Here is a 14,131-nt window from a genome sequence, read left to right as displayed (position 1 = left end):
GGCTGATCCCAAAGGGAAGGGGCTGATCCCAAAGGGAAGCGGAGCCGGCGCTCCGGGTGCCGCTCCGAGGGCTGCGACACGCTGCGGGGAGAGAGGGGGTCAGAGAGGGGCTGATCCCAAAGGGAATGGCCCCAATCCCAAAGGGAATGGGCTGATCCCAAAGGGGATGGGCTGATCCCAAAGGGGATGGGCTGATCCCAAAGGGAAGCGGAACCAGCGCTCCGGGTGCCGCTCCGAGGGCTGCGACACGCTGCGGGGAGAGAGAGGGGAGTGAGGGGCTGATCCCAAAGGGAATGGCCCCAATCCCAAAGGGAATGGGCTGATCCCAAAGGGGATGGGCTGATCCCAAAGGGGATGGGCTGATCCCAAAGGGAATGGGCTGATCCCAAAGGGAATGGCCCCAATCCCAAAGGGGATGGGCTGATCCCAAAGGGGATGGGCTGATCCCACGGGGAAGGGGCTGATCCCAAAGGGAATGGCCCTAATCCCAAAGGGAAGGGCTGATCCCAAAGGGGATGGGCTGATCCCAAAGGGGATGGGCTGATCCCAAAGGGAATGGCCCCAATCCCACAGGGAATGGCCCTAATCCCAAAGGGAAGGGGCTGATCCCAAAGGGGAGGGGCTGATCCCAAAGGGAATGGGCTGATCCCAAAGGGAAGGGGCTGATCCCAAAGGGGAGGGGCTGATCCCAAAGGGAAGGGCTGATCCCAAAGGGAAGGGGCTGATCCCAAAGGGGAGGGGCTGATCCCAAAGGGGAGGGGCTGATCCCAAAGGGAATGGGCTGATCCCAAAGGGGATGGGCTGATCCCAAAGGGAATGGCCCCAATCCCAAAGGGAATGGGCTGATCCCAAAGGGAATGGGCTGATCCCAAAGGGAAGGGGCTGATCCCAAAGGGAATGGCCCCAATCCCACAGGGAATGGCCCCAGGGATAGCAGTGATACCCCAATCCCAAAGGATTTCAGGGACACCCCAATCCCAAAGGAATCAGTCCCAGGAACAGCCCCAATCCCACAGGAATCACCCCAGAGCTCCTCCCCACCACTCTCCAACCCCTCCTCCCGAAATCCCGGGCGGGAATTCCCTGGAAAATGCTGGAATTCCCTGGGAAAAGCTGGAATTCCCTGGGAAATGCTGGAATTCCCTGGGAAACGCCAGAAGGAATTCCCTGGAAACACTGGAATTCCCGGGGAATTCCCTGGGAAAAGCCAGAATTCCCTGGGAATTCCCCAGGAACACTGGAATTCCCTGGGAAACGCTGGAATTCCCGGGAAAAGCCAAAATTCCCTGGGAATTCCCTGGAAAACACTGGAATTCCCTGGAAACGCCAGAATTCCTGGGAAATGCCAGAAGGAATTCCCTGGGAATCCTGGAATTCCCTGGGAAAAGCCAGAATTCCCTGGGAAAGACCGGAATTCCCTGGGAATTCCCAGGAAAAGGCCGGAATTCCCTGGGAACTGCCAGGAAAAGGCTGGAATTCCCAGGAAAAGGCCGGAATTCCCTGGGAAACACCGGAATTCCCAAGAAAACACCAGAATTCCCAGGAAAAGGCCAGAATTCCCTGGGAAACACCAGAATTCCCTGGGAATTCCCAGGAAAAGGCCGGAATTCCCTGGGAAACGCCAGAATTCCCAGGGAAAGGCCGGAATTCCCAGGAAAACACCGGAATTCCCAGGAAAAGGCCGGAATTCCCAGGAAAAAGCCGGAATTCCCAGGAAAAAGCCGGAATTCCCAGGAAAAGGTCGGAATTCCCAGGAAAAGGCCGGAATTCCCAGGAAAACACCGGAATTCTCTGAAAACACCAGAATTCCCAGGAAAAGGCCAGAATTCCCAGGAAAAGGCCGGAATTCCCTGGGAAACACCAGAATTCCCTGGGAATTCCCAGGAAAAGGCCGGAATTCCCTGGGAAACGCCAGAATTCCCAGGGAAAGGCCGGAATTCCCAGGAAAACACCGGAATTCCCAGGAAAAGGCCGGAATTCCCAGGAAAAAGCCGGAATTCTCTGGAAACACCAGAATTCCCAGGAAAAGGTCGGAATTCCCTGGGAACTGCCAGGAAAAGGCCAGAATTCCCAGGAAAAGGCCGGAATTCCCTGGGAAACGCCGGAATTCCCAGGAAAACACCAGAATTCCCTGGGAACTGCCAGGAAAAGGCTGGAATTCCCAGGAAAAGGCCGGAATTCCCTGGGAAACACCAGAATTCTCTGGGAATTCCCAGGAAAAGGCCCGGAATTCCCAGGAGAAAGCCGGAATTCTCTGGAAACACCAGAATTCCCAGGGAAAGACCGGAATTCCCTGGGAATTCCCAGAAAAACCCCGGAATTCCCGGAAGCCCCCGATCCCGGAGCCGGGCTCACCTGAGGGCGGCGATGGCCTCCTCGATGCTCCGCGCCTCCACGGCGCCCTCGTGGCGCAGCCGCCGGTTCAGGGTTCTCCTCCAGGGGCAATTCCAGGTGGGATTTCTCCTTCTCCTTCTCCTTCTCCCCTGCCCGGGAAGAGCGGCGCCCTCAGTGCCCGGCCCCGCGGCGGCGGCAGCGCGGGATTGCCTTGGGAAGTCCCAATTTGCCTCGAAAAAACTCCGTTTTCCCTCGGAAAATCTCCGTTTTCCCTCAGAAAATTCCATTTTCCCTCTAAAAACCCCCGTTTTCCCTCAGGAAAACTCGGTTTTCCCGCTGGAAAATTCCATTTTTCCTCTAAAAAACTCCATTTTCCCTCGGAAAATCTCCATTTTCCCTTAGAAAGTTCCATTTTCCCTCTAAAAATCTCCATTTTTCCTCAAAAAAACTGAATTTTTCCCTTGGAAAATTCATTTTCCCTCCAAAAATCTCCATTTTTCCTCTAAAAAACTCAATTTTTCCCTCAGAAAATTCCGGTTTTCCTCTTAAAAACTCCATTTTCCCTCAGAAAATTCCATTTGTCCTCTAAAAAACTCCATTTTCCCTCTAAAAACTTCATTTTCCCGTAGAAAATTCCATTTTCCCTCTAAAAAACCCCATTTCCCCCCTAAAAACCTCAGTTTTCCCTTGGAAAATTCCCTTTTCCCTCTAAAAATCTCCATTTTCCCTTAGAAAATTCCATTTTTTTCCTCTGAAAAACTCCATTTGGAAAATTCTATTTTCCTCTAAAATTCTCCATTTTCCTTGGAAAACTCCATTTTCCCGCTAAAAAAACTCCCATTTTTCCCTCTAAAAAACTCAGTTTTCCCTTAGAAAATTCCATTTTCCCTCTAAAAATCTCCATTTCTCCTCTAAAAAAACTCAATTTTTCCCTCAGAAAATTCCGGTTTTCCTCTTAAAAACTCCATTTTCCCTCAGAAAATTCCATTTGTCCTCTAAAAAACTCCATTTTCCCTCTAAAAACTTCATTTTCCCGTAGAAAATTCCATTTTCCCTCTAAAAAACCCCATTTTCCCCCTAAAAACCTCAGTTTTCCCTTGGAAAATTCCCTTTTCCCTCTAAAAATCTCCATTTTCCCTTAGAAAATTCCATTTTTTTCCTCTGAAAAACTCCATTTGGAAAATTCTATTTTCCTCTAAAATTCTCCATTTTCCTTGGAAAACTCCATTTTCCCGCTAAAAAACTCCCATTTTTCCCTCTAAAAAACTCAGTTTTCCCTTAGAAAATTCCATTTTCCCTCTAAAAATCTCCATTTTTCCTCTAAAAAACTCAATTTTTCCCTCAGAAAATTCCGGTTTTCCTCTTAAAAACTCCATTTTCCCTCAGAAAATTCCATTTGTCCTCTAAAAAACTCCATTTTCCCTCTAAAAACTTCATTTTCCCGTAGAAAATTCCATTTTCCCTCTAAAAAACCCCATTTTCCCCCTAAAAACCTCAGTTTTCCCTTGGAAAATTCCCTTTTCCCTCTAAAAATCTCCATTTTCCCTTAGAAAATTCCATTTTTTCCTCTGAAAAACTCCATTTGGAAAATTCTATTTTCCTCTAAAATTCTCCATTTTCCTTGGAAAACTCCATTTTCCCGCTAAAAAACTCCCATTTTCCCTCTAAAAAACTCAGTTTTCCCTTAGAAAATTCCATTTTCCCTCTAAAAATCTCCATTTCTCCTCTAAAAAACTCAATTTTTCCCTCAGAAAATTCCGGTTTTCCTCTTAAAAACTCCATTTTCCCTCAGAAAATTCCATTTTTCCTCTAAAAAACTCCATTTTCCCTCTAAAAACTTCATTTTCCCGTAGAAAATTCCATTTTCCCTCTAAAAAACCCCATTTTCCCCCCAAAAACCTCAGTTTTCCCTTGGAAAATTCCTTTTTCCCTCTAAAAATCTCCATTTTCCCTTAGAAAATTCCATTTTTTCCTCTGAAAAACTCCATTTTCCTTTGGAAAATTCCATTTTCCTCTAAAATTCTCCATTTTCCTTGGAAAACTCCATTTTCCCTCTAAAAGACTCCCATTTTTTTCCTCTAAAAAAACTCTGTTTCCCCTTAGAAAATTCCATTTCCCTCTAAAAATCTCCATTTTTCCTCAAAAAACCTGAATTTTTTCCCTTGGAAAATTCATTTTTCCTCTAAAAAACTCCATTTTCCCTCTAAAAAAACTCCCATTTTTTCCTCTAAAAAACTCACTTTTCCTTAGAAAATTCCATTTTCCCTCTAAAAATCTCCATTTTTCCTCTAAAAAACTGAATTTTTCCCTTGGAAAATTCATTTTTCCTCTAAAAAAACTCCATTTTCCCCCTAAAAACCTCAGTTATCTCTTGGAAAATTCAATTTTTCCTCTAAAAAAACTCCATTTTTCCTTAGAGAACTCCATTTTCCATCTAAAAAACTCACTTTTCCCTCTAAAAATCTCCATTTTCCCTTAGAAAATTCCGTTTTTTCCTCTAAAAAACTCTGGTTTCCCTTGGAAAATTCCATTTTCCTCTAAAAATCTCCATTTTCCCTCGAAAAACTCCATTTTCCCTCTAAAAACCTCCATTTTTCCTCGAAAAAACTGAATTTTTCCCTTGGAAAATTCCATTTTTCCTCTAAAAAACTCCATTTTTCTCTCTAAAAACCTCAGTTATCCCTTGGAAAATTCCGTTTTTCCTCTTAAAAACTCCATTTTTCCTTAGAGAACTCCATTTTCCATCTAAAAAACTCACTTTTCCCTCTAAAAATCTCCATTTTCCCTTAGAAAATTCCATTTTTTCCTCTAAAAAACTCTGGTTTCCCTTGGAAAATTCCATTTTCCTCTAAAAATCTCCATTTTCCCTCTAAAAAACTCCAATTTTCCCTCTAAAAAACTGAATTTTTCCCTTGGAAAATTCCATTTTCCCTATAAAAAACTCTGGTTTTCCTCTAAAAAACTGCATTTTCCCTCTAAAAACCCCAGTTTTCCCTCTGGAAAACTCAGTTTTCCCGCTGCAAAATTCAATTTTTCCTCTAAAAACCTCAGTTTTCACTTGGAAAATTCCGTTTTCCCTCTAAAAAACTCCACTTTTCCTTTAAAAATCCCGGTTTTCCCCCTGGAAAACTCCATTTTTCCTCTAAAAAACTCAATTTTTCCCTTGGAAAATTCAATTTTCCCTCCAAAAATCTCCATTTTTCCCTCTAAAAAACTTTGGTTTCCTTCTGAAAATTCCATTTTTCCCTAAAAAACCTCAATTTTCCCTCAATACTCCATTTTTCCCTCTAAAAAACCCCATTTTTTCCTCTAAAAACCTCAGTTTTCCCCTGGAAAATTCCATTTTTCCTCTAAAAAACTCCATTTTTTCCACTAAAAAACTCAGTTTTCCCTCTAAAAACTCCATTTTCCCTCTAAAAAACTCTGGTTTCCTTCGGAAAATTCCATTTTTCCCCAAAAAATCTCGGCTTTCCCTCTGGAAAACTCAAGTTTTTCCTTGGAAAACGCCGGTTTCCCTCTATAAAACTCTGGTTTCCCTTGGAAAATTCAGGATTGGGATGGGAAATGTGGGATTGGGAAAAGGGAAATGTGGGATAAAGGAAGGGGAATTTGGGATTGGGGAAGGGGAATTTGGGATAAAGGAAGTGGAATTTGGGATTGGGGAAGGGGAATTTGGGATAGAGATGGGAAATTGGGATTGGGGTGGGAATTTAGGATTGAGGAAGGGGAATTTGGGATTGGGGAGGGGGAAATGTGGGATAAGGAAGGGGAATTTGGGATAAAGGAAGGGGAATTTGGGATAGGGGGAGGGAAAATGTGGGATAAGGGATGGGAAGCTGGGATGGGAAATGTGGGATTGAGGAAGGGGAATTTGGGATTGGAGAAGGGGAAATGTGGGATAAGGGACGGGAAATTGGGATTAGGGTGGGAATTTGGGATAAAGGAAGGGGAATTCGGGATAGGGGGAGGGAAAACGTGGGATAAGGAATGGGAAATTGGGATAAAGGAAGGGGAATTTGGGATTAGGGAAGGGGAATTTGGGATTGGGGAAGGAGAATTTGGGATAAAGGGAGGGGAAATGTGGGCTAGGGATGGGAATTCGGGATAAGGGAGGGGAATCTGGGATAAAGAATGGGAAATTGGGATAAAGGAAGGGGAATTTGGGATTGAGGAAGGGGAAATGTGGGATAAGGGATGGGAAATTGGGATTGGGGAGGGAATTTGGGATAAAGGAAGGGGAATTTGGGATTGAGGAAGGGGAATTTGGGATAAAGGAAGGGGAATTCGGGATAGGGGGAGGGAAAATGTGGGATAAGGAATGGGAAGCTGGGATGGGAAATGTGGGATTGAGGAAGGGGAATTTGGGATTGGAGAAGGGGAAATGTGGGATAAGGGATGGGAAATTGGGATTGGGGTGGGAATTTGGGATTGGGGTGGGAATTTGGGATTGGGGTGGGAAATTGGGATTGGGGTGGGAATTTGGGATAAAGGAAGGGGAATTTGGGATTGGGGAAGGAGAATTTGGGATAAAGGGAGGGGAAATGTGGGCTAGGGATGGGAATTCGGGATAAGGGAGGGGAATCTGGGATAAAGAATGGGAAATTGGGATAAAGGAAGGGGAATTTGGGATAGAGGAAGGGGAAATGTGGGATAAGGGACGGGAAATTGGGATTGGGGAGGGAATTTGGGATAAAGGAAGGGGAATTTGGGATTGGGGAAGGGGAATTTGGGATAAAGGAAGGGGAATTCGGGATAGGGGGAGGGAAAACGTGGGATAAGGAATGGGAAGCTGGGATTGGAAATGTGGGATTGAGGAAGGGGAATTTGGGATTGGAGAAGGGGAAATGTGGGCTAGGGATGGGAATTCGGGATTGGGGAGGGGGAATTCGGGATTGGGGTGGGAATTTGGGATTAGGGAAATGTGGAATTTGGAACAGATCAAGCCATGACCACACCCAAATCCAGAAACCCAAGAAGAAAACCCCGGAATCAAAGCCGGAAAGGAGCCTCAGGAGCCAACCCCAAGCCCTGGGAAGGAGAGGGAAAGCTTGGAATTCCCCGGAACACCCCCAAGGAACGGCAACTCCCAAATCCCACCGGGAACACCGGAATTCCCGGCAGCTCCCGCTTCCCCCTCCCCATTCCCGTTTTCCCGGAAAAGTGACAACTCCACCCCATTCCGGAGGAATTCCCGAACCTCCGTCGGCGCTCTCCCGCTGCTGCTCCTTGCGGATGCTCTCCTCGATCTGAGCCCGGGTGATTTTCCCGGGATTTCCTTGCTTGGGACTTTTCCCTTTGAGTTTGGAATCCTCCTCCTCCAGCAGCCGCTGCAGCTCCTTCTTGCGCTCCAGCTGCTCCAGGCGCCGCTTCTCCCGTTCTTCCTGGGAAAAGGGACAAGGAGAAACTCGATTCCCGAATTCCAGAGGGATCCCAGCGGTGCTGGAGTGGGGGGGAGGGGAGGGGAAGCTCAGGGTTGGGATTTTCCGGGGGATTTGGGGGGGTTTTGGTGTCAGATCCGGAGGGGTTTTCCGGGTGTGCTGTGGGGTTTGGGGGTTCCTGGAAGGAGGGGAGGTTACGGAGTTGTCTCGGTTTGATGGGAATAATGGGGGGGGAGAGGGAGATGGGGGATTCCTGAGGGTTGGGAAACACAGGGAGGGAGGGAGGGAGGGATCCATGGACGTTCCTCCTCTCATTCCCAGTTTTCCTCCTCTCCTCATTCCCAGGGCTGCTCCTCCTCTCCCAGAAAAAGCTGGAGAGGCTCTGGAAGGGCTGGAAAATTCCTGGAAAGGCTGGAAAAGCCCTGGAAAGGCTGGAGAGGCTCTGGAAAGGCTGGAAAACTCCAGGAAAGGCTGGAAAACTCCAGGAAAGGCTGGAAAATTCCTGGAAAAGCTGGAAAATTCCTGGAGAGGCTGGAGAGGCTCTGGAAAAGCTGAAGAGGCTCTGGAAAGGCTGGAGAGGCGCTGGAAAGGCTGGAAAATTCCAGGAAAGGCTGGAAAACCCCAGGAAAGGCTGGAGAGGCTCTGGAAAAGCTGGAAAACTCCTGGAAAGGCTGGAAAACTCCAGGAAAGGCTGGAAAACTCCTGGAAAGCTTGGAAAATTCCTGGAAAGGCTGGAAAACTCCAGGAAAGGCTGGAAAACTCCAGGAAAGGCTGGAAAAGCCCTGGAAAAGCTGGAAAATTCCTGGAAAGGCTGGAAAACTCCAGGAAAGGCTGGAAAAGCCCTGGAAAAGCTGGAAAACTCCTGGAAAGGCTGGAGAGGCTCTGGAAAAGCTGGAAAACTCCAGGAAAGGCTGGAAAACTCCAGGAAAAGCTGGAAAATTCCTGGAAAAGCTGGAAAATTCCAGGAAAGGCTGGAGAGGCTCTGGAAAAGCTGAAGAGGCTCTGGAAAGGCTGGAAAATTCCAGGAAGGGCTGGAAAACCCCAGGAAAGGCTGGAAAACTCTTGGAAAGGCTGGAAAACTCCAGGAAAAGCTGGAGAGGCTCTGGAAAGGCTGGAGAGGCGCTGGAAAGGCTGGAAAATTCCAGGAAAGGCTGGAAAACCCCAGGAAAGGCTGGAAAATTCCTGGAAAAGCTGGAAAACTCCTGGAGAGGCCGGAAAACTCCAGGAAAGGCTGGAGAGGCCCTGGAAAAGCTGGAAAACTCCTGGAAAGGCTGGAAAACTCCAGGAAAGGCTGGAAAATTCCTGGAAAGGCTGGAGAACTCCTGGAAAGGCTGGAGAGGCCCTGGAAAGGCTGGAGAACTCCTGGAAAGGCTGGAAAACCCCTGGAGAGGCCAGAAAACTCCTGGAGAGGCTGGAGAGGCCCTGGAAAAGCTGGAAAACTCCTGGAAAGGCTGGAGAACTCCAGGAAAGGCTGGAAAATTCCTGGAAAGGCTGGAAAACTCCAGGAAAAGCTGGAGAGGCTCTGGAAAAGCTGGAAAACTCCAGGAAAGGCTGGAAAACTCCAGGAAAGGCTGGAGAGGCTCTGGAAAAGCTGGAAAACTCCAGGAAAGGCTGGAAAACTCCAGGAAAGGCTGGAGAGGCTCTGGAAAAGCTGGAGAGCTCCCAGAAAAGCGAAGGAATGCGGGAGAACGCCGCAGGCGGGAAGGGAACGGGGCGGAAGCGCTCCGGAGCGTGTCCGAGGGGGATCAGCAGGAAAAGCAGGGATTGAAGGAATTCCAGAGCCTGAGGGGGTCACTTCGGGATCCTCCCTGATCCCAGTGCCACGGATCCACCTCCAAATCCCGGGAATTCTGCCTGTGGAGCCATGGAAACGGCCCAAGCCATTGCCAATCCTTGCCTCGTGCTGCTTTCCATGGGGATATTCCAGCTGGGAATGCTGAGGCTGATTCCCAAAGAAATCCAAGGGGAGAGAGGAAAAGAGGGAATGAGAGGGAGGAAAAGAGGGAATGAAAGGGGAGAAAAGAGGGAATAAAAGGGAGGAAAAGAGGGAATGAAATGGAATTAAAGGAAAAGAGGGAATAAAAGGGAATTAAAGGAAAAGAGGGAATGAAAGGGAGGAAAAGAGGGAATGAAAGGGAGGAAAAGAGGGAATGAAAGGGAGGAAAAGAGGAAATGAAATGGAATTAAAGGAAAGGAGGGAATAAAATGGAGGAAAAGAGGGAATTAGAGGAGTTAAAGGAAAAGAGGGAATAAATGGGAGCGGAAGGAAAATAGGGAATGAAGGAAAAGAGGGAATAAAATGGAGGAAAAGAGGGAATAAAAAGGAAATAAAGGAAAAGAGGGAATAAATGGAATTAAAGGAAAAGAGGGAATGAAAGGGAGGAAAAGAGAGAATTAGAGGAATTAAAGGAAAAGAGGGAATAAAATGGAGGCAAAGGAAAAGAGGGAATGAAGAAAAAGAGGGAATGAAATGGAATCAAAGGAAAGGAAGGAATAAAATGAAGGAGAAGAGGGAATGAAATGGAATTAAAGGAAAAGAGGGAATTAGAGGAGTTAACGGAAAAGAGGGAATAAAAAGGAGCTGAAGGGAAATAGGGAAGGAAGGAAAAGAGGGAATAAAAGGGAGGAAAAGAGAGAATTAGAGGAGTTAAAGGAAAAGAGGGAATAAAATGGAAATAAAGGAGAAGAGAGAATAAAATGAAGGAAAAGAGGGAATAAATGGAGGAAAATAGGGAGTAAAATGAAGGAAAAGAGGGAATGAAATGGAATTAAAGGAAAAGAGGGAATAAAATGGAATTAAAGGAAAGGAGGAAACAAAATGAAGGAAAAGAGGGAATAAAAGGGAGCTGAGTGGGGAATGCTGAGTGGATTTCCTGGGATTGGGGAATGCTGAGTGGATTTCCTGGGATTGGGAATGCTGAGTGGATTTCCTGGGATTGGGAATGCTGAGTGGATTTCCTGGGAATGCTGAGTGCATTTCCCAGGATTTGGGGAACACTGAGTGGATTTCCTGGGAACGCTGAGTGGATTTCCCGGATTTCCCAGGACTTGGGGAACACTGAGTGCATTTCCCAGGATTTGGGGAACACTGAGTCCATTTCCTGGGAATGCTGAGTGGATTTCCCGGATTTCCCAGGATTTGGGGAACACTGAGTCCATTTCCTGGGAATGCCGAGTGGATTTCCCGGATTTCCCAGGATTTGGGGAACACTGCATTTCTTGGGAATGCTGAGTGCATTTCCCAGGACTGAGAATGCTGAGTGCGTTTCCCGGGATTTGGGAATGCTGAGTGCATTTCCCGGGAACACTGAGTGCATTTCTTGGGAATGCTGAGCGCATTTCCCAGATTTCCCAGGATTTGGGGAACGCTGAGTGCATTTCCCGGGAACGCTGAGTGCATTTCCCGGTTTTTGGGAATACTGACCTTCCTCTGCTCCTTCCTCAGGACGTGTTTATCCTCCTCCTTCCAGAGGGCATCCTCCAGCTCCTGCTGCCGGCGGGCGTCGGCCGCCGCCTTGGCCTCGGCTCGGCGCGCTCGGGCCGCAGCCGACTTGGTGTTCTCCCCCTGGAATTTCTTGGGCATCCCTCAAGGTGCTGCGAGAAAGAAGGGAAAAGAGAGCAACAGTCAGGGTTGGGATGGGGTTTGGGATGGGGTTTGGGATGGGGTTTGGGATGGGGTTTGGGATGGGGTTTGGGATGGGGTTTCTTAGGGATGGAGACCTTGGGAAGGAGTTTGGAGTCATCCACACCACGCTGAGGTGGGGATTCCCAACTTCCCTGGGGAATTCCAACCCCTGAGCACCTTTTCCAGGAGGAAATTCCCGCTGATGGGAACAGCTTGGGGCCGTTCCCTCCTGTCCTGGTGTCCCCTGGGATCCCCCCCGGCTGTGCCCTCCTGGCAGGGACTGGTGGAGATTGGGAATGTCCCCCCTGATCCCGCTTTGCTCCAGGCTGAGCCCCTTCCCAGCTCCCTCAGGAATTCTCCAGCCCCTTCCCAGCTCCCTCAGGAATTCTCCAGCCCTTCCCAACTGGGAATTCTCCAGCCCTTTCCCAACTGGGAATTCTCCAGCCCTTTCCCAGCTCCCTCAGGAATTCCCCAGCCCCTTCCCAGCTCCCTCAGGGATTCTCCAGCCCTTTCCCAACTGGGAATTCTCCAGCCCCTTCCCAGCTCCCTCAGGAATTCTCCAGCCCTTCCCAACTGGGAATTCTCCAGCCCTTTCCCAACTGGGAATTCTCCAGCCCCTTCCCAGCTCCCTCAGGAATTCTCCAGCTCCTTCCCAACTGGGAATTCTCCAGCCCCTTCCCAGCTCCCTCAGGGATTCTCCAGCCCCTTCCCAGCCTGGAATTCTCCAGCCATTTCACAACTGGGAATTCTCCAGCCCCTTCCCAGCTCCCTCAGGAATTCTCCAGCCCTTTTCCAGCTCCATTCCCTTCCCCGGACGCTCTCCAGCCCCTCCCGATGATCCATAAAGATTTTGGGGGATTGGGGGGGAAGGAAGCTCCCCAAACCTGAGCCCTGTGGAGGAGGAAAAACCTGGGACCATCCCCCCCTCCCTCCCCCCCTTTATCCCAGCCTCCGACCGGGATAAAGCCGGGATAAATTTTCCATATTTCACCAATTCCCAGATCCTGGCTCATCCCAAAGGAACCTGCTCCCTCCATCCCAAAATTCCAGCAGGGGACACGCCCCCCACCCCAAGGAAAAGGCAAAAAAATCCCTGAGGCAGGAAAAAAAGAGATTCGGGTGCCTTTACCCGCAGGGATGCGACAGAACCACTTTTAATTTGGATAAACAGCCACAAAAATGGGCTGGAGTCGTTATCCAAGCTGGGGAAAGTCAAATCCAAGGAGATTTGAGCTTTCAAATCAACCAAACACCGAGAAAATCGCGGCGCTGGGGCTTCAATCTTTGATTTTCGTGACGGATCGTTGCTTAGCAAATCACACAGGGCAGGGCAGGGCTGCTCCACTGCCGAGGTTTTCACAGCCTGGGATGGATTCAATCCTTTCTCCTGCCTGGAACATCCTCTGAGCATCCCGAAAATCCCTTTTCCCGCCCTCTGAGCCTTCCTAAAATCCCTTTTCCCGCCCTCTGAGCCTTCCCAAGGAGCGCGAACCGGGCTGGGCCCCACCTGAAGGGAGGCGGGGGGTGCAAAAAGGGACACCCAGGCCCGGCCCGGCCCTCCCCGCCCCGTCACCCCCCGGCCTCCCCCGCTGCCCCCGGTCCCTCCGCTCCCGTCCTTTCCCCTCATTCCCCGCCCGGGCCCGTCCCAGTCCCTCAGCCCCGAACCGGCCCCGAACCGGCCCCGCTCCTACCCGGGCCCCGCCGCCCCGCCCGTCGCGCGCCTTGCGCGTCATCACCGCGCGCCGTCGCCTCAGCATGGCGGGAGAGGACCGGGAAGGCGCCGCCGCCATGTTGGTTGAGGGCACGGCCGTGTTCCCTCCGTGAGGGAGCGGCGGCGGAAGGAGGGGAGGGAGCGGAGGGAGCGGAGGGAGCGGAGGGACGGAGATCCCCGCTCACGGCAGCGCTGGCGGCGCGCTGGAAAAAATCCGCGGGGGAACCCGCGGGGCGGCTCTGCCCGGTTCCAAGATGGCGTCACACCTGAGGGGGGAGGTGGGCGGAGCTTAACAGGGCGGGGCCGTGTGTCAGCGGCGAGAGTCACCATTGGGGTGACAGTCACAGGGTGGGGCCCATTGGCACCTGGAGCATTGGGCAGGTCGTTGTTATTGTCCCTGAGGTGGGTGGGGCTTCAAAGGGTGCGGCCATTGTCACCTGAGTGGGTGGGGCTTGAAAGGGTGGGGTCTGTTGTCATCGGAGTGGGTGGGGTCCGTTGTCCCCCAGGTGGGTGGGGCTTAAAAGGGTGGGGTCCATTGTCCCCAGGTGGGTGGGGCTTAAAAGGGTGTGGCCAGTGTCACCGGAGTGGGTGGGGCTTATCAGGGTGTGGCCATTGTCCCCTAGGTGGGCGGGGCTTCAAAGGGTGGGGCCATTGTCACCAGAGTGGGTGGGGCTTAAAAGGGTGGGGTCTGTTGTCATCGGAGTGGGTGGGATCCATTGTCCCCCAGGTGGGTGGCGCTTAAAAGGGTGTGGCCATTGTCACCGGAGTGGGCGGGGCTTATCAGGGTGTGGCCATTGTCACCGGAGTGGGCGGGGCTTATCAGGGTGTGGCCATTGTCACCGGAGTGGGCGGGGCTTATCAGGGTGTGGCCATTTGCGACAGCGGGGATACTGTACCACGCATTTACCAAACCAGGAGTCCCGTGGAAAATAAATATATATGGACAGATTCTTGCTAGATGTTTAGAGATGTTTATTTCTCCAGCCGCATGGCCGGAGCTCTGCCCAGGAACTGTCACAGTCACGGGACCCGAGGGCCCTTTGCCCACACCGGGGAACCCAAAGCAACCAACGGGGAACGAGG

The 14,131-nt window shown here is 50.0% G+C and overlaps 1 protein-coding gene across 1 annotated transcript in view; it reads right to left on the bottom strand.

The window, feature by feature from the left end:
- The window catches only part of LOC116435789 (coiled-coil domain-containing protein 124-like), a 12,538-nt gene extending 813 nt beyond the window's left edge, over nt 1–11,725 (bottom strand). Inside the window, 6 exon segments of the mRNA XM_032092355.1 lie at nt 4–81; nt 2,356–2,426; nt 2,428–2,483; nt 7,532–7,715; nt 11,137–11,353; nt 11,402–11,725. Coding sequence (XP_031948246.1) covers nt 4–81; nt 2,356–2,426; nt 2,428–2,483; nt 7,532–7,715; nt 11,137–11,295 — 548 coding nt within the window. The 5' untranslated portion in view covers nt 11,296–11,353; nt 11,402–11,725.
- Between the last annotated feature and the right edge of the window lie 2,406 nt (nt 11,726–14,131).

The sequence above is a fragment of the Corvus moneduloides genome, chromosome 28 (assembly GCF_009650955.1).
Source record: "Corvus moneduloides isolate bCorMon1 chromosome 28, bCorMon1.pri, whole genome shotgun sequence".
In the NCBI taxonomy this organism is placed as follows: Eukaryota; Metazoa; Chordata; class Aves; order Passeriformes; family Corvidae; genus Corvus; species Corvus moneduloides.
Note: the sequence above shows the minus strand (reverse complement) of the source record. Positions and strands in the feature narration are given on the sequence as shown.